This window comes from Vidua macroura, chromosome 2 (assembly GCF_024509145.1).
Source record: "Vidua macroura isolate BioBank_ID:100142 chromosome 2, ASM2450914v1, whole genome shotgun sequence".
NCBI classification, from domain to species: domain Eukaryota; kingdom Metazoa; phylum Chordata; class Aves; order Passeriformes; family Viduidae; genus Vidua; species Vidua macroura.
Genome location: NC_071572.1, coordinates 3108827 through 3127912, shown reverse-complemented (window position 1 = coordinate 3127912; position 19086 = coordinate 3108827). Strand labels below are relative to the sequence as shown.

At 46.0% G+C, this 19086-nt stretch overlaps 1 protein-coding gene across 3 annotated transcripts in view; it reads right to left on the bottom strand.

The window, feature by feature from the left end:
* Positions 1-6247: 6247 nt before the first annotated feature.
* The window catches only part of KCNJ15 (potassium inwardly rectifying channel subfamily J member 15), a 35586-nt gene continuing 22747 nt past the window's right edge, over positions 6248-19086 (bottom strand). Inside the window, exons 1-2 of one of the 3 annotated variants that reach the window (XM_053970274.1) lie at positions 12412-12533; positions 6248-8386 (exon numbers count right to left, since the gene is read on the bottom strand). In XM_053970274.1, coding sequence (XP_053826249.1) covers positions 7240-8386; positions 12412-12533 — 1269 coding nt within the window. In that variant the 3' untranslated portion in view covers positions 6248-7239. Of the gene's footprint in view, positions 8387-8738; positions 8849-12411; positions 12534-19086 lie in introns of those variants that run through there. The other 2 variants (XM_053970275.1, XM_053970276.1) reach the window with 2 other exon arrangements.

Genomic DNA, 19086 nt, shown 5'->3' with positions numbered 1-19086 from the left:
AATCTGGCCTCTGGATTTCAGTGACATTAACACCCAGAAAGAATTCCTGGGAAGGATCACTTCCATGAGGGAAGCTGGAGCCATTCCTCCCAGTCTGGGGCTTGTCTGCACATGCAAATAAACACATCTGGAATAAGAGGAGCCGTAAATTCAGAGTGTGAGAGTGGTAAAATGGAGAGAGTCATGTGGCAATGTGATTATTTCTTTTTTATTTCTGCTGGGATTGCTCAGTGAAGCTGAGGCAGGGAAAGACACCCACATTCCAGTCCCCCAACATCCACAGGCACTGCCACTGTGGACTGAGTTGCTGGGAGCTGTTAAATGATTGTGCTGGAATAACTCCATGTGAATAGGAGCTCTCATTTTGCTGTAGAAGTGGGGAATGGAAGAAGTCTATCAGGGAATAAACTCAGCTTGGTTATTTCCTCTCATAGTGAAAGATTTGCCTGGGTTTGTGAGGTTTGTACAAATAAAATTGCCTGGGTAAAGCAATCAGTGTTTCATTAATGGGCATTTCACAGCTGAGTAAAGTTTTTTTCCAATGTATCAGAAGGCTCAACCATTTCTGGGTTTCAAAACATTGGTTTGGAGTGGCTGTTCTGGCTTTCAGACACTCTGGTTGCAGGAGAAAGGATCAGCTGTCATATTCACCCAGGAATAAGTTAAAAAAAAATGGATTTAGGACAATTTTCTAGCAATAAAGCACAACTTCCCTTATACTTAGGTGCAGTTTATTTGGAGTGGAATGAAAGTCTCAGTTCTGAAGTGCTCCTCACTGAGGGAAGACATTTATTTCACCCCCTCTTCCTTGTCTGGCATTTGCAAAGCGTTTTCCTTATTTTTTCAGCCATAAACTGTCATATTATACACTAAAATCTGCAGTTGTAGAGATGCTTCATGTTCATGCAGAGCTCATAGGGCTCTCATTTGCTGTTCACTGCTTTTTCAGGGCACAGAACAGCTCTGAGTCCATGGAAAAGAGCAGAGGGGCAAGGGATGGAAGAAGGAATTGGGAATTTCATGAGGAATCACACACTGACCTTCCCCAGCCTCCTGATGGTGCTGCACTGGAACTGGAGTGGTTCTGTCACACAAATATCAGCTGGACACTCTTTGGGGAGCCAGCATTCCCTAAAACCTGTGTTCCTCACAGGAAAGCAGCTGTTTGTCTGCAGCTTTCCACTGGCAAACTACCCAGACTTACAGAAAGCACCTTTCAGAGGCACTTACGGTGTACAGTGTTGTTCCTGAACTTTTTCTGCCATCAGGGTAGCATTTAGGATTTTTTTTTTTTTAATGAAAATAACCATCTGGGGTTTTTTTCCAATAACTGGCAAGATCAGTCATTTAGCATGAATCACCTAATTCGTCCCAGATTTTGGACTTTGGTATTTATTTTGAGATATTTCTTATTTTGGAGCACAGCAAAGGGTACATTTCTCAGACCATTTTACCCATTTCATCCCGTAAAGAATGAATAACAATTACCTAACTTGAAGATTGTTGCTTAACCACAGTTGTTAAGTGAAATCATACTCTGCTCATGGTTCAAGTATACATCTTTGCAGCAAAGAAAGATAAATAAATTATGATCCTAACCAACATTGGATAATTAGATGCTTAATATGGGCAGGAGAAGGGAAAAAAAACATTGAAATTGGTCTATAGGAGTGAACAGTTTGTACTGCAAAAGCCAGTAATGAGTCCTGGAGCCATCTGACCTCTGTTAAGTCCTTTTTAATGTATAAAAACTCAACATTTTAGTCTGAGGTTGGTGTGTTCCCAAAGGGAGGGTGGCCAATGAAAGTTTCATATTGCTGCACCCAATGGACACTTTTTTTCTGCATGAAAATCATCAGAGCATCTCCACGGTGCAGGATCTCAGCACCAACAGACCTCCACCAGCTGGTTTTGGTTCCCTCAGAGCCTTCCAGCCACTTGGATTTCAGCTGGAGCTTTGGGAGTGCCAGGAATTGCTCCATTGTGCTGCTGGCCCTGAGGATGCTGATTTTAGGCAGAGCAGAGCAGACAGGTAGAGCAGGGATGGGTTTTGTCCACAGGGAATAATTGATGGCAAGGTGTCTTTTGTACTCTTATTTCCATAAACATTTTCCTCCTCCCAGTGTAATTAGTGTCAGCCATCACGTCATGGTTTGTGTGGATAAATGATTTCAGGGAATGGTAAAGGATTGAAATCATCAATTCTGTGATCTGGTGAGGGGCGCAGCCAGCACTGAGGAATTTAAAACTTCAGGGCCTAAAGAAGAGCAGTGGAATCCCATTTCCCTGTGTGTACAAGAGCATTAATGTGCCTAAAAAGTAAAATGTTGGGAGGAGATGCAAAAAGCCCCTGCAAGCTGTGCTGCTGGTGGAATTCCCTTCCCTCTGTGCCCTGTGCTGACACAGGACAAAGCAGCCCTGAATGGGAATTTGTGACATCCTGGAAATGCTCCTGTCAGGCCACAGAGGTACAGGATGTCCAAGCAGAACCTTTGGCACTGAAAGGTCTCTGTTCTGGTAATCTCATATTTGCAGAGAGTTTCTGCTGGAGGCTGAGCAGCCAAGGCAGGGGAAGATTCCTTTATTCACATAATCCCAGCACCAGGAGGGAGAGCAGGACACAGCCAAGCAGGAAAACAACAATAGATAAGCAAGAGCTGGAGCACACACTGAGCTTTTTTAAACTCCTCCCCATCACGGATTTGTCAAGAGTCATCACAGAGTCTTACCTGTTCCCTCAGGAGCTCAGGCTGTCATCAGGCTGACACTGAGCAAACACACTCTCAAGGCATCAGGAACATTTGTTCAAATACAGGACTGGCATTCACTTTTCCCATGGCTTTGAGTCATCTCAGCAAATCTGGGAGTTGATTTTTGGTTGTTTTTTTTTTTTGTTTGTTTGTTTTAACCTGGTAGCAAATGTTCGGTCACGTGGATGTGTGTGTGTTTGGAGTTTTTTTCTCTCTTTTTTCCCATCTCCTCCCCCAGTATATTTTACACTTAATGGCTATTTTCCCTCCTAGTTCTAGTCAGAAAATTAGAGAACCATGTTTTACTGGAGACCACTCTGTTCCCCTGTCAAATCCTTGGCTTCCCACAGACACTGTCATCCCTTTGGAAGATGAAGTGAAACTTTAGTGAGGGATGGTGGATTTTGACTCTGGCACACTCATCTTCTGCAAGGAAGCAACAGAAGTGAAACCATGCTTATTCAATCACCTACCTACAGAGAAAAAAAAGAAAAATTTTAAAGAAAGAAAATAAAAAGAGAACAATGAATTATTGAAACCAAAGCCAAAGCAAATAATTCAGAGACAGTCAGTGAGGTGAAATAAGTTCTCATTCATTTGTGGGCTGTAAAGTCCAAACAATAAAGCTACTCTAAAAATGTTCTGCTCACTGATAGCTCATAAATAAAAGAAATGTAAGTATGTCATATTCCTCAGTAAATTTTTAAAAAGCAAATGACTGGATTTTTAAAAAGTCTGACTTTTAAATAGTGTCTGGAATGGAGGCTTTACTTTTTAGACACATTCATGCTCTGCTCACACAGGGCAATGGGATTCCACTGCTTTCTTTAGACACAGAAATTTTAAATTCAGATTCAACAGTCCTTGCTTATGGCTGAGGCAGCTTTGGGATGCTCACCAAAGTTTTGCTTTTGGCTCCCCATCCCATTCCTTCTCAGGCAAGGCAAGTCCCCAGAGCTGAGGTTGCCACAACCAGTGAGAGGTGATGGTTTGCTGCTGGCTCCTATCATGTGTCCTGACATTTTCCCACTGCTGCTGAGCATCCTGCTCCACTGCTGCCCTGCTGGGCTTGAAAAGGGCAGTGGAAGTTACACCTGCACAACAACAGGAGGGAAAACATCAGCTCATTCCAGAGCAAGGCTGCTTTCTCAAGCTGAAGTCAATAAATATTAATTTTATGTATGTATATAACGCTGCTGTGCAGTCTCTCACTGGCTAATGAAGATTAGTCTTGATTTTGTAAAAGATTTCCAGTGGTTTCACAGAATTATCAACATTGGAAGAGACCTTAAAATCATCCAGTCCCACCATCACCCAGCCCCACCAGCATCACCCTAAACCCTCTCCCCAAGGGCCACATCCAGATTCCTCCTGAGCGCTCCCACAGACAGCGACTCCAAACCTCCCTGGGCAGCTCAGCCCAAGGCCTGACCACCGTTTCTCTGACTTTTTTTCAATATCCAGTCTGAACCTCCTCTGGAGGAGTTTAAGGTCTTTTCCTTTCATTCCTTCCCTTGGGACACATCAGCAGAGCCCAACCCCCCCTCACTGACCCTCCTGTCAGGGAGTTGTAGAGAAACAACTTTATTCTTTCTCTCTGTAAAGAAACAGCTCTTTCTTCTCCCTTCCCTTCCCTTCCCTTCCCTTCCCTTCCCTTCCCTTCCCTTCCCTTCCCTTCCCTTCCCTTCCCTTCCCTTCCCTTCCCTTCCCTTCCCTTCCCTTCCCTTCCCTTCCCTTCCCTTCCCTTCCCTTCCCTTCCCTTCCCTTCCCTTCCCTTCCCTTCCCTTCCCTTCCCTTCCCTTCCCTTCCCTTCCCTTCCCTTCCCTTCCCTTCCCTTCCCTTCCCTTCCCTTCCCTTCCCTTCCCTTCCCTTCCCTTCCCTTCCCTTCCCTTCCCTTCCCTTCCCTTCCCTTCCCTTCCCTTCCCTCTCTCCTCTCTTCTCCTTGTAGAGCCAAAAGCCCAGAGAAAACCATTTTTGTAGTTTGTTTTTTTTTTTTCCCCTCCAAATCTTTTGTTTTAAGATGCTTTTTCCTTCCAGGATAAGCTGATGACTGGAAAACAGTGACTGAACTTTGGGATTGGTGTACAAAGGGATCAGGTCACAATCAGATGTTTCTGGAGAAAAACCAGCTCCTTTGCTGTTGGTGAAGTTGTTTTATAGTCAATACACAGTTGTGACAATTATTTTAGGAATTATCCGAGTCCTTATCTGGATAAAAAAATTAATATGGGTGTTTGTTTGATTATCAAAACATGGGTACTAGGGCTTGGCAGATGAAGAGTTAAGACACCTGTGCACTTTCATCCCAAAGTATCTTTAAGTTTTAGGACACAAACCTCAGATCGATGAAGTGACTGCAGAAATTCTCGGAGCACACACAGTTTATGTGTGTGATGGAACAAGAAATCAGGAAAAGTGATGGAAAGTTTGAAACGAACAATCCATCATTTAAACACTTACATCCTCCATATGGGGCTGCAAACCTGTGTTACCACCCAGCATAAAACAACCTGGAAATTCTTTCCACACATGCCAGGCAGACCCTGCCTACAGTGGTTGGAGAGAACTTGTTCACTCTGTAGTGGGTAGAGAAACTCTGTGGATTAAGTGAAGTTTATCTTTTCAAACAAGCACCTGGATGTTGCCCAGGCTGCCCAGAGAAGCTGTGGCTGCCCCTGGATCCCTGGAAGAGTCCAAGGCCAGCTTGGATGGGGTTTGGAGCAACCTGGTCCAGTGGAAGATGATCACTTCCAATCCAAACCATTCCATGATTCTATAATTCTATGCTTTCCCCTGCAGGAAAGCTAAAAATTTACATCAATGAGCAGTTGTAAGTGCCTCATGCCCCTCCTCACCACCACCACCCTGCCCCACTCACAGACACCCCACAGGCCCCTGCAGTGTGTGCTCCTTTCATCCTGACATCCATTCCTGGTGAGCTGAGCTCTCTGCTCAGCTTGCTGGATTTATTTGCTTTACAGAACATTGCATGGCAGACTGCAGCACTGCATCCCACCAGGCCACACGGTGCCAGGAAGCTCAGCATATTACTGGTAAAAAAACCAGAAGTGCAGTGATGCCAAAAGTCACAGAATCACAGAAGGCTTGGGGTTGAAAAGGACCTTAAAGATCATCTGGTTCCAACCCCCCCATCCTCTCATCATTGTCAGCCTTGGTGGCTCTCAGGCCAGACCCATTTAAAACAGCTTTTCCTTGCCAAAGCTTTAGAGGAGCAGAATCTCTAGAACTCAGAGAGCTGCCAAAGTGATATGAGTCAGAAATAATTTCAAATTCCCATTAAAAAAGCCTCTATAACAGAGATGCTACATGGACACCAGTGCTACCTGGTTTGCCACCTGTCCTCTGGCCACTGCAGTGACCTGCAGAATTCCCAGGGCTCTGTGCCAGAGCCAAATGCCTCCCTCAAGCACTCGGCTCTTTCAGCATCTCCAGGGTACTTCACCCTCTCCCCGTGCCACAAAGAGATCAGGAACTGCTCAAATTAAATTCATTTATTAATGGAATGGTTTTAGTAGACCAAAATTGATTTGGATGAAGGGAATGCTTGTCCTTTATGGCTGCCAGAAAAAGTAAATATTGTCTACAGACATTACACAGCTTTCTTTTAACCAAAATTAAATACGGTCCAGAGCAAAGCAAGCAATCTGTAGAATTGTATTGTTATGCTGCTGTTACAAACTATTTACATTGGATAAAAACCAGGTGTCTCGAAGCCAGCTATAACCCTAGTTGATTGCTGTTGTGGTCCTGTGTGTGTCTTGCCCTCATCTCCCCTTTTTGCTATCAGATATAAATCAGGCATTAGCAAGGTTAAAAAAAGTGAGTGATCCTAAAACAATCACAGAACAAGCAGCAGAGACAGAGAGCAAGTGTCCCTCCCCACCACCCAGCACTGCTCTGTCACATCCCTTCAAGATTTAAGAAGGAATTTAACCCCTCCCTGAAGCTCTTCCCACATCCAACCATCTGTCTCTTCAATCAACTTACTTTCAGTGCCAGGAATTCCCAGGCAGGTGATTCCTGGTAGGAGAATATACATTTTAAAGGTACGTATTTCAAAGGAGCACGTTTTCCTCTAGCAGTGCTGTGTGCTGTCCCTGCATGTTCACAGTAAAACCACGTCAAATAAATATTTGAGGGAATCAGCACAGTGAGTCCAGTTTCACTTTCCAAACGGAAAGTGGCGTGTCTGCTTTCAGTGGTGGCATCAGGCAGAGGTTTAACACAAACCCAATTTTGCTAAGTCATGATCGGGAACAAAGAAATCCTGCCTAATTACAAAATACTTGATTAACAACCAAAGGGGTCGTTTTACTGTACAGCAAAGCTATTTGCTGAAATAGGACTGGAAAGGAAACAATCCTGAAAAGGGCTTCACTTCTGGTTTCACAGCAGACATACAGCACAGAATGTATGTTCTTTTTCAGTTTGCAGAAAAAGGATTATTCAGAATAGTTTGTCCATCCAATCAAACATTACTCTGCTGTAACAACATCGTTCTCAGTTCCCTCTCTCTTTGGTCCTCCTGCCTGTATTTCTCCTCCAGCTTTTGCTTTTCAGAGTCCATACTGTAAAAAGTAGAATCTGTGCTCCTCCTGATCTTCTCAAACTGACTGAAATCGGCCACGTACTTTCCATTTGGAGAGAGGGAAACCACAGGCACGAACTCGTAGCCCCAGTGGATCTCCTCGGGGACGTAGGAAGTCCTGCTCTGGCAGACAGCACTGGTGGACTCCACCGTGGCATTCAGGAGCACCACGAGCTCAAAGTCCTTCTCCTTGAGGTTTTGAGGTGTGAGGTCTCTCAGAGGGCTGCTTTCATCCAAAATGTGGTAAAAGGTTAAAGGCAAAATGAGAAACGGACTCTCCGAAGAGGAGTCAACGTTGAATTTGACACTGGCTTGGTTCAGCAGAATCCTCTCCCCTTCCTTGGTTTCGTAGGTCTGAAGAAGCTTCCCAGAGAGCTGACACTGTATCAGGAGGCTCTTCCTCATGTTTGCCACTCTGATCACCAGGCAAAGCTCCCCGTTGTGTTTGGTGATGACAGCACAGTGGCTGAATTTAATCGTCTCTGCCCTTTTTTTCGGCCTGGCGATCTTGGCCAGGAAGGTACCTGTGATGAAGATCTCAATCAGGGTGGTGATGACCAGCTGGGCCACAAGCAAGAAAATGGCGTGGGGACACTCCTCGGTGATGAAACGAAATCCATAGCCAATGGTTGTCTGGGACTCCAGGGAGAAGAGGAACGCCCCAGTCAGGGAATCCACATTCTTCACGCACGGCTCCCGCTTCGGGGAGAACTTGTTCATCTCCAAGTCGCCGTGAAGGAAGGCGATGGCGTAGTAGATCACCCCAAAGAGGAACCAGGTCATGACAAAAGTAGCAGCAAAGAGGGTGAGTTTGTACCTCCACTTCATGTCTATGACTGTGGTCCACAGATCCTGCAGGTAGAGCAGGTAGATGCCATCGACTTTGTCTATCCTGACGTTGCTGTGGCCGCTCTTGGACATCACGCGGGGTTTGTGCGCCTTGAGCATGGCGCTGTCGATGCCGCCGTTGACCAGGGGCACGCGGGACATGTTGATCTTTGTGGGCTCCATCCTCACTGCTTCAGTCCTGGGGAGAGAAGAAAAGAAAGCTTGCTGCTTAATGAAGCCAGAGCCGACTCTGAGGAGTGTTTGAAAATGTTGATGGAGAGAAGCACAAACATCATCTAAACACAGCAGCAGTGAATAAAAACAGCTGGTATATAAAGTTACCACCGTACAGTATCTGACATCACAAATAATTTGATATTCTTTTTTTTTTTTCCAGGAAAAAAAAAAATCATTCTTTGATTCTGACGCCTGCCAAGTACAGAGAACTAGGTTTCTTTTATGATAGCCTGCAAAAGAAATTTGTCAAAGCTGAAATTTTATATCAGTACTTTATTTCTGTAAAAGGCATTAAATATATTTTTTTTCCTTACGTTTCTCTAGAGAAGAGGCTCTTTTTGATTAGTGAGCAGGTTTTCTTTAATGCCCTGAAGAGAGACATCTGATCAGAATTAAAGTCGCTGGGTTCAGAACGCAGATCCAGCTCACCACCTCTGTCCCTTCCTGCGACAGAGGCAGAATGAGCCAGACCAGCTTTCACTGGGAACAATTAACTTCCACAAGTGATTTACTCAGTCGGATCTGGCTCTTTGTGACGGACCTACAACCAACCTAGAGGGAAACAAAGCAGACCTGAGCACATCAAAGGCGAGGTCTGGAATATTTACACCTGGGTGCAACACTCTGAAGCTGTCTGCACTGGACAGCACTCCCACATTTTAAGCTGTCTGAGGGGGAAAAAAAAATAAATTAAAAAAAATGAAAGTAATTCACAAAGTCAGCATTCTAAACGTGGGCCCTGACCTGCGCGACCCCAGCAATCATTGGAGCACCCGACTCCTGGATTTGTTTACTGGGCACCAGTCTGGATGGAGAGGGAGAGTGCGGGCACCCAGGGCTGGGCAGAGCCCCCGGGCTGAGGCAGAGCCCTGCCCGTGCCAGCTGGAGGAGGCACGGAGCGGGACCCGGCTCACAGGACCAGACAGAGATTACGTAGAGCAAGGACAGTGCATGTTATAGTCGTTCCCAACAACAAAACTTCCTGCTGACAAAAGCAACAAAGAAAAAAAACACATCCCATGCATCCTTTGTGCTTTGGCAGGTCTCACAAAAAGGCATTGTTTTGTCCCATTGTTTTCCTCAAAAAAGAGCCTCCAAGTCAGTGATTAGTTTTCGCCAACTGCTGGGAAAAAAAAAAAAAAAAAGAAAAGGAAAAAAAAAAAATAATGTCTTCCTTATAGCTACTTAAAAGAATTTTGCAGGAAGTACAAGATATATTTGTGGGACACACATGTGCCAGCCCAGGACATCAGCATAATTGCTCACTGAAGTACCTTTCCTGTTATGTCAATTAAGGAGAATTTTTGTTTGTGACTGTACTCATCACACTGTTGCAGGTTTTCTGGGAAAGGGTAATTAAACTTAGCCCTTATTAACAACTGTAGCTCATTCCAGTTTAGGTTTAATCACCAACATTTCTCTTCCACAGCTCTGAATCATTGCCACAGATATATATTTATGTAAGAAAGGAGTGCATCCATGATCCCAGTAGGAGATTCCTTATGTGACAGTCAAATCAACACACAGAGCGCAGCATGTCCGGATAACAAACAGGAAAAAAACCTTCAAGTGATCTGGAAAAGAACAACGGGAGGAAACGTGGGGGCTGGGAGGGGTAGGGCTGGGAAGGACTGTACATGCTACTGCTCTTCAGGCCAACCCAAACCCAGCACTGCTGTCAGGGGGAAGTAAATATGTGCAGCCTCTAAAGGGAAACCTTTCAGCAAGTGCATGTTCCTTAGGGAAGAGGCTCCATTGCCCCACACCAAGCCTCTCCCTGGATAGGACATGGATTTAAAACATGCCCAAAGTCTGTCCTGAAATCAGTACACCTCTCCCTCTCAAGCACACTTCCCCTTGGACTTCACTTGCACTCTGTCAGAACGAGTTTCCCTGCCACAAGGAGGTGTTTGGGATCTCTGCTCCAGTGCTGGAGGCACATCCCCATCCCACTCCCTGCTCAGCCTACCTGGGCAGGTGCTCCTGGGAGGAATTCCCAGGGCTGACAGCTCCTCCTCCTCTGGAGGTCACAGGGATGGGGACAGCCAAGGCTCCAGCTTCCCTCCTTGGAGCTCCAGCTGGTGGGTTTGGGCTGGAGGGGCAGGGACAGGGCTTGCAGGGTGTCTGAAGGTCAGAGTTACCTGTCCAAGGTCAGGGATGGCCCAAGGGCACTCAGCTCTCCACACTCACCTGGCTGTGCCACACCCAGGAGATCCCGGATCCTGCAGCAGGGAGGGATGTGTGGGACATGTGTGCGTGGGATGCAGTGTCAATAACAACAGTTACAGAATCGTGGAATGGTTTGGGTTGGAATGGAAGTTAAAACCATCCAGTGCCACCCCTGCCATGGCAGGGACACCTTCCACTGTCCCAGGCTGCTCCAAGCCCCAGTGTCCAACCTGGCCTTGGGCACAGCTGCTCCAGGGCATAGCTTCCCTGGGAAAACCAGTGCCAGGGCCTGCCCACCCTCCCAGGGAAGGAAAAGATTCATCCCTCCCAAGGGTCTGCTAAGACTCCCTGCCCTCTCTCTGCTCTGCCCTGGAATCGGTTGTTCCCCGTCCAAGAGCCCCAAATGAACAGAATCCTGAAACTGCAGCAGCCTCCCACGTTGCCAGACCCGCTGAAGGACAGCACCACAGACACGACACCAAAATGCCACAGCAGAAGAGTTCCCCCCAAAAGGTGGGAATTTTCAAGGAATTTTCAAAGTACAGTTTCTTCCCTGGGCTGCACCAACAGAGAGTAAACAGCTGTAAAATTTGCCATTTCAGGTTTTAAGCTGAGAAGTGAAGCTTTGGTGCAGCCCTGGACAAATCTGGCACACTCCAGGCTGCTCCAGCTCACAGCCAAGGCTGTTCCTCACTGTCCATCTCCCCTGTCCCATGTGGGATATTGAGCCCCACATGTGGCAGAGTGGGAAATTTTGGAGTCTGCTATAGATGAAAGAGGCTTTTTTAGAGCTCCCTCATCATCTTTTGTGTCCTCCCTTGATTTGTGACAAAGTCACTCAGCTTCACAGCCACTTCCTGAAATGGATCCCAGCCAAATCCTGGTGCTTTTTTTGGTGGCAGGGTTGGTTTTTTTTTTGTTTGTTTTGTGTTGATTTGCTTCCTCTTTTCTTTTCCTTTTTTTTTTTTCCTCTCACATCACTCTTTCCTGTGTGATCCTGAATTCCTCTAGTGCTCTTTTCCTCCCCAGGGAAATTCCTCTTGGTTTCCTTTCCCTGCAGAAATACTTCCCTTCTCTGCCACAGTGACATGGGAGGAGAGGATCTGTCACGCTGCCTCTGCTCCCCTCCCTTATCACTGGCAGAAGCCAGCAGCAATCACCTGGGGGAAGAAACTCTGATGAAATCATCAGTAGAAAAAAGAAAAAAGGGCTTCAGACGAGGATTCTCTCCTGCCCCCACTTCCCCACTGCTTCCTGAGTGAAGTGACCGCTATAATATCCCAAAATGAATTATTTATGGCTATCTGTATATGTAAAAAATCCACATTATAGCACCTGCATTGCTATTTCCCATCTTATAGAGGCACCCCACACTCTCTGCCCTGACAATCAACCCCAGCACCTGAGCCAAAATACTTTGGTTTGTTTGGTTTATGCTCACTCTAAATCACAAAGCACATCTACCACACTAAGTTAACATGAGCAAACAAGCTTAATTAATAAGAGTTATATACATTTTTAAATTAAAATAACAACTTCTGTCTGTTCCCTAACTGATTTTACACTGATAAATTACTTTTTATTGCTGTATATCAAAGTGGAGCTGCAAATGAAACTGAGCTGAAGCAGAGTTAAGGAAACACACTTCAAGAGGGAAGAAAATGAAATTGTCTCAGGCTTGTCTAGCATTCTAATGCCCTCTGAATTACCTCCTTTCCTCACCAGCCCTTTTGGAGCAGCCAAAGGAGACTCCCAAGTTCAGCGCAGACAAGGTCAATAAAACACAGAGCTACATACCAAACCACCAAGCATGAATACCTTGCCATTAAGGTAATTCCAGCAGCCAGGGATCTAACCAGCACATTGCCACTGCTTCCAGGGAGCACATTATCAGGGAGCCGGGGCCAGCCTGCACACACACAAAAATGTTCCTCTTGCATGGAGCCAGCTTTGCTTGTGCAAGATCTCTCTTGGCAGACACAAGTGATTAAAAGCCTACAGGAGCATGACTTGTTCGAAGGGCCTCAGCTGTTTTCCTTTATTTTCCTTTTCCCCAATCAGACGTGGCTTTGCCACTGGAGCAAATCCTCACGCATGCTTCGCTGCCACTCCGATACGGGGGCAGAACTTGAGCTGTTTTCTCAAGCAGCACAAAAAACCATTAGCAGGCTTGGCAGCGAAGAAATGGAAAGCCAGGGGTGAGGAAAGAAAACACTGAGGAGGGCTGCATAATCTTCAGATCTTTCCTAGGTCTGATGTGGTTCAGTAGGTTACAAAAGTGCCTCCTGAATTCTCAGTGCTCTGCGTAGCATGAACATCCTCCTCCCTCTGGGCTGTGCACCAGGTTATGCTGTGCAACTGTCAACCAGCAAAATCCTCCTCAGTGGCTGAGCTGTGGAATTCATAGGAGTGGAGGGAGGGAAGGAGAGGCTGGAAAAGGGTGCTTTGCCTCTGGCACAGCCACACAGCTGGACACTGCTACCCTGGGCTCCAAAAGGAGCCCTTCAGTGCTAGGACTCACTAGGGAGTGGTGACAGGCAAGCTTGAAAAGCTGAACTTGCACATTTTTGGCTTTTATCACAAAAAGACTGAGGCAAGAGAACCGTAAATACAGCCTCAAGTCAAAATGAGCTCCCAAAGCTGCGCCTTCATCTACCACCTTGGAGCCACCCATCACACAGAGCAGCCCTGGGAGTGGTCACTCTTCCCAGTTTGGGAGTGGTCACTCTTCCCAGTTTGGGAGTGGTCACTCTTCCCAGTTTGGGAGTGGTCACTCTTGCCAGTTTGGGTACCAGGAGCAGGTGGAAGAAGGGGCACGTCCTGGGCCAGCACAGGGAGGGCTGAGGGGTGCACTGGTAAAGCCAGGGATGGGTTTTACATCACCCACATCAGGGCCAGGGCAACAACCATTCACAGAGCAGTGGTAAGGAAGCAAAATCCCAAATCCATCTGCCTCTACCTGCTGGGCATGGAAGATGAATTAAAGCTGGAGAAGTCCCATGTGTGCTGTTTCTGAGGGAGATTTGTCCAGGAATGCTGTTGTTCCCCAGGACAGGGTGCAAGGCTTTGCAGTAATTATGGATTTACACAGAGGAGCTTTAGGAACTACACTGATGCAAAGAAATAGAAAAACAACCAAGAAGGCAGAATGGAGGCAGAAGATGACTTAAAGCTTATTCAGTTAATGGAGAAGCTCCTGGTGATTCCCAAGGCCTCCAAGGGGAGAAAAAGCACACCCTGCAAGGGTGTGAGCAGTTAACACACTGCAAGTGAGCATCCACCCTCCCAAAATCCTGCCCTCCAGCCTCTGCCCTGGGCTCTGGGGATGAGCAGGGACTTGGCCATGCACATCCTTCAAGTACACAAAAGTGTTCTTTCAGGAAGAAATTAATAAACTCCCCACATCATGAAACTCTCCTTTTTGTGCTCAGCAATATGGTTTATGCACAGCTGGGAAAAAAAATAATAAAGAGAGAAAGTTTCCTCAGAAACCTGTTGTGCTTTTTCATTTTTTTTTTATGAATGGCTTTTCTTCAGCAAGGCAGTACAAAATACTTTAGAATGCCTCCCTGGCTGGCACATTGTTGCTCCAAAATCTTTTCAAACACTGGGAGAGCACAGCTAAGCATTTAGAACCTGCCCGTGCTGTGATGCTCTTCCCACCCACAAACCCTTTCCTCATTCTTGCTGTGCAAACCATCCCTGGCTCTTTCTACACAGACAAGTCTGAACAGACTCCTGGGATCTTGCCCTCTCTGTTTCTGGGAAGTTGGGTGCCAGAGCTGCTCTGCAAGGCTGAAAGGGACATTTACTGTTGCATTTTGCTTATCGAGCTCTCAGCCTGCACTTCCACTTTGAGTTACATCTCGGGCTGCTCTGGGAACATCAAACATCTCAGCACAGAGAAGGAACTAAGCTGGGGCAGAACAGGAGTGATGTCCTACCCCAGCTGAGCCTAGCAGCCACTACAAAGCCAGGACTAAACTTTCAGAGAGCTCAATGACAACTGTTGTCCTGTTTTGCAGTCATTGCCACTGTTTCTTCACTCTCCCCTTCCAGGATGACCCTGGAGACTTCCATCAGCTAAATCCAGTCATTCTTCCTCCCTGGAGGTATTTCTCTTTACCCCAGGGGGTACCTCACTATCCTGCTTTCCCTCACTTTTTTTTGTATCCCATTCCTCTCCCCTTCCCACTTTCTGAATCAAAAGCTCCAAACCAAGAGTGCTTACCCCACCTCAAGAGAAGTGTGTAGCTGACTGCATAATGCTTTATGTTCATCAAAAATCTCCCTGTAGGTTCACACCACCTATTCCTGACCTCTCCATCACGTCAGAGAGTCATGGAATCACAGAAGGCTTTGGTTGGAAGGGACCTTCAAGATCATCTCATTCCAATCCCCTGCCACAGGCAGCAACAACTCTGTTTTCAGTGGTTTCAAATTTTGCAAAGCTTCATTTAGTGCAAGGTGTCCTCTCCCCATCTTCCCAGCCCCTTATCAGTCAGAAATGGGGGAACAAAGCCTCAGACTCAAGGAGGAGTCTCAGCTTCACCTCCAGGGATCAGATTTGGGAGTACAAGTGGCAGCAGCCACACGGCTTGAGGAGCAGGAGGGAGGTGGAGAAGGAGAGCAGGGGATGTGCTGGGAGAAGATTGAAGACAAGCCAAGGAAAGCCTCATTTTTTGGCTCTTCCTGCTTAGACACAGGATCAATTAATCCATGTGGTGTTTTGTGGCATGCCTGAACGCAGAGCTCCTGGGCATCCAGCAGGGTGAGGGTCAGGGATGGAGACACCTGTACACATTCCAGCACGAAACAGGAGCTGGGCAGGGATTTTCTGCAGAATAGTTTTTCACTTAGTCAACTCAGGCCTACCTAAGTCCTTCCTAAGTACTTAATTCCTTTTTTGGGAACGGGCCCTTGGCCAGCCAGCTGCTCTGGCTGCTGGGAGAGTGTTTTCACATAGCTCCTGCTGCCTTCCCCATCCCACACTGGGGACAGGCCACCTCTCTGGAGCACAGCTCCCAGGGAAAAGGCACCCAGAGAGGCTGGTGATGCCTTTTTTTTGTCTGATTCCAGGGCTGGGCTCAAGGTGGGTGAGTTGTTTGCCCCAAAGGCATGTTTTCCCTTGATTTCTGCCTCTCTGGATACTGCCTGGTATAAATTACGTGGCTGAAATCCTCCTGCACGAGTTCATGTGCCAAGAGTTTCATGGTTTTGTACCCAAATCAGGGGTGTCTGTGTTTCCTTTCAGTATTCTGCTCACAGCGTGGCAGCTTCGATAGGCAGATAGACAACAATTAGTCTGAAGCCATTTACTGCTGAAGTTATGTTGGAGAAAGTTCAAGGGGAAGGGAATTCCTTCCCAGTTCAGCAGGAGAACAAAGGGATTGGACTGGACTGCTGCAAGGGAAACCCTATAGGAGCCTTCCAGTTCCTAAAGGGGGCTGGAGAGGGACCTTTCACAAGGACAGGGTGTGACAGGACAAGGGGGAATGGCCTTAAGCTGAAGGAGGGCAGGGTTAGATGTGAGGAAAAAATTCTTAGATGTGAGGAAAGAATTCTTCCTGGACAGGTGGGGAGTGCCCAGAGCAGCTGTGGCTGCCCCTGGATCCCTGGCAGTGCCCAAGGCCAGGTTGGACACTGGGGCTTGGAGCAGCCTGGGACAGTGGGAGGTGTCCCTGCCATGGCAGGGGGTGGGATGAGATGGTTTTAAGGTCCCTTCCAACCCAAACCATTCCATGATTCCATGATAAGCTTGCTGGGACTGTCATTGCTCACCACAGGCTGGCTGTGTGCTTGCTTTCCTTCCTTCACAGCAGATAAAGGACAGCACCTTGTTTTTAACCTCCCAGTACTCACCCATCACTTCATCACTTCGAATAATAGCAATAACAATAATAAAGTCAGATTCAGAGCAACTGATTTGCCAGTCTGCAGCTGGTTTGAAATTTGCTGCATCTGTTTCAAAGCTGAAGAGGGGTTAGTGGAACAGAAAACTGCTCTGCTTTCTTTTCTTGTTTGCTTGCCTTTTCCCTCCAAATTCATTTCTTGGCCTAATAAAAATCTGGATTTGTTTAAAAACAAGCAAGCAAACAAACCCAAAAACAGACACTTCCTCTGGATTTTTAATTTCAATTGTCAGCAGGTGGTTGAAAATGAAGAGGAGCGTGCCAAGTCATGGCAGGGACAAAAGTTAGCGCTTTCCTGGTTGTTCAAAAATTTGGATTAAACAGCTGCAGGCTGCCTTCCCCAGGGCTGCTGCTTCTCCCTGACTCTCAGCTGAGACAGGGAAGACGTTTATCAGGCAGCAGTGGGGCATTTCAGACCTGTCAGAGCAGACAATTTACAGTGGGTTTTGCCCCTGTTTATTTTTTTTTCATGCCAGATCCCCTGGCACCCCCCAAACCCAACATCAAACCCCAGGTTGCAGCACCCCAAGAGCATCATCTCCTACCTGTATCCCACCCCTACCAGGAAAGGAACACATCCTGGGGCTCAGCAGCTCTCTTTTGAATTACAATATGTGGTGCCAGTTGGTTGCTGTGCGTCCCAGTCAAGTTGGGGTTTGTTTTTAATTAGTCACTGCACACCAGGGCTCTCTCAGAGCTGGGTGGAGGTGTGGCCGTGGGGGTGAGGCTCCCTGCAGGGTGCTGGGGCAGAGTTTTTGCTCTGCTTTCTCCCCATAAATCACATTTCCAGTAAATCACAGCTCTCCTTTAGCCCATGCCACGAGCTCGTTAAGAATTACTTTCATGCCCTGTGAGTACCCCACAAATATTATGTACACATACTCTGCATAGATAAACCTGCTCATCATTTTCCATTCTCTGTGCAGCCACTAAATCTCAACACTGAAATGTCAGGCTATAAGAAGAGTTTTCCACCAAAAAAAATATTTAAATTCCTGTGCCTTTTAAATATCTAAAAACCTTAATAGTGTTGAAAGTAATGGTAGGGTGCAAAAGACCATGAAGCTGGTAAGGGGAAAAAAAATATATTTAAAGGTCTGTATATTGGTAACCTTCTTTTCATCTATTCCTAATGTGGACAAAATCAAATCTAACTGGGGAAACAGCACACCTTCACCCAGCAGGAAGGTGGATGCTGTTACTGGAGTAAAGTTTTTCCTATTAAAAAAATCCCGGATCCTTTTAACCTGTTTGTTGTAGCTGATTTGTGCTGCCTTATGTAGGTAGAGCAGTGATAAATACAGAGTAACCAGCTAAATAATCCACATTTCTGTCATCTCTGCATGGCCAGGGCACAGCAGTGAGTTTGGAGGGATGTCTGCCATCATACAAAGCACGTTTCCAAGAAAGGATGGGTTTGTCAGGGTTTCATCTTAAAACTTGTTGCAAGCTGATTTTCTCAGGAAGTTATTTGGTTATGAAGAATTGCCCTGCCTGTGTGAACAAGTTCACGCTGTGGAAAATGTTTTCAAAAAGAGACTCTTCACTCATGCTGGCAAAATGCAGCCTGTGAGACAAAGTACCCACTTCTCTCACGCAAACCTAAATTATTTTTACATTGGATGTCTCTCTCTCTTAGGCAAAGCACAGATGATGTTACTGGCACATGTAACTGACTTATTTTTTGATAATTAATTGCTTTACAGTGAATTACAGCAATTGTGGACAATATTCTCTTTGAGGGGCACAACATCTTCAAAAATGTTCATTCTTACCCCATTTGCTCTGCACTACAAAGATTTCAAATTGCATAAAGCATCAATTTCCCTGGATTGTCAAGGTGTGATAAATGGAGAAAAAGCTCTGTTTCATCTCAAACAAATGTTTGGAATCTACTTCACCTAAACAAAACTTACAAATTTTTAAATTCTGGAAAGAAAATTCAATAGTGTCCAATAGATTCAAGATGTGATATTTCACGGGCAAGCATTTATGTGCACTTACGTAGAAGTCAGAGATTTATTAAAATACTTTATTGAAATACTTTTATTAAAATTTAAAAGTATTTCTTAAATATTATTATTTTTTATTTAAAAATATTTATTAAAGTACTATTTTATTACAATATCATTCCATGGTGTGTGAGCTCAGCTGGTTGGAGTTTGGTGCTAAAAACACCAAGGCTGGGGGCCATTACCTTAAAAATTGGGTTTGATGTCCTTGTGGGACCCTTCCAACCCAGAAGATTCTGTGATTCTGTGATTCCCAGTTCTGCAAAGCACAAGCAGTTGCAAACCTAAAACACTGATGTGGGAGATTCTGCCCTATCTAAAGTCACTTGTGGATGCATCTTCTTCCACACAAACATCCCCCTTTGGGCTATTATTTCCCTGAATAAAGACTCTAGATCTTGAAATAAAATAATTTCCTCAAATGCCCAGTCTTGGAAACATCCACAAGGACCAGGAACCACCACCTGGGGCTGTGCTCTCAGAGCCAAGCTCTTTGCTAAAACATCTCCCAAAGGTGTGCTGGGCTCACCCTGGGGCTCACACACCCTGTCCCCATCCCTGTCCCCACT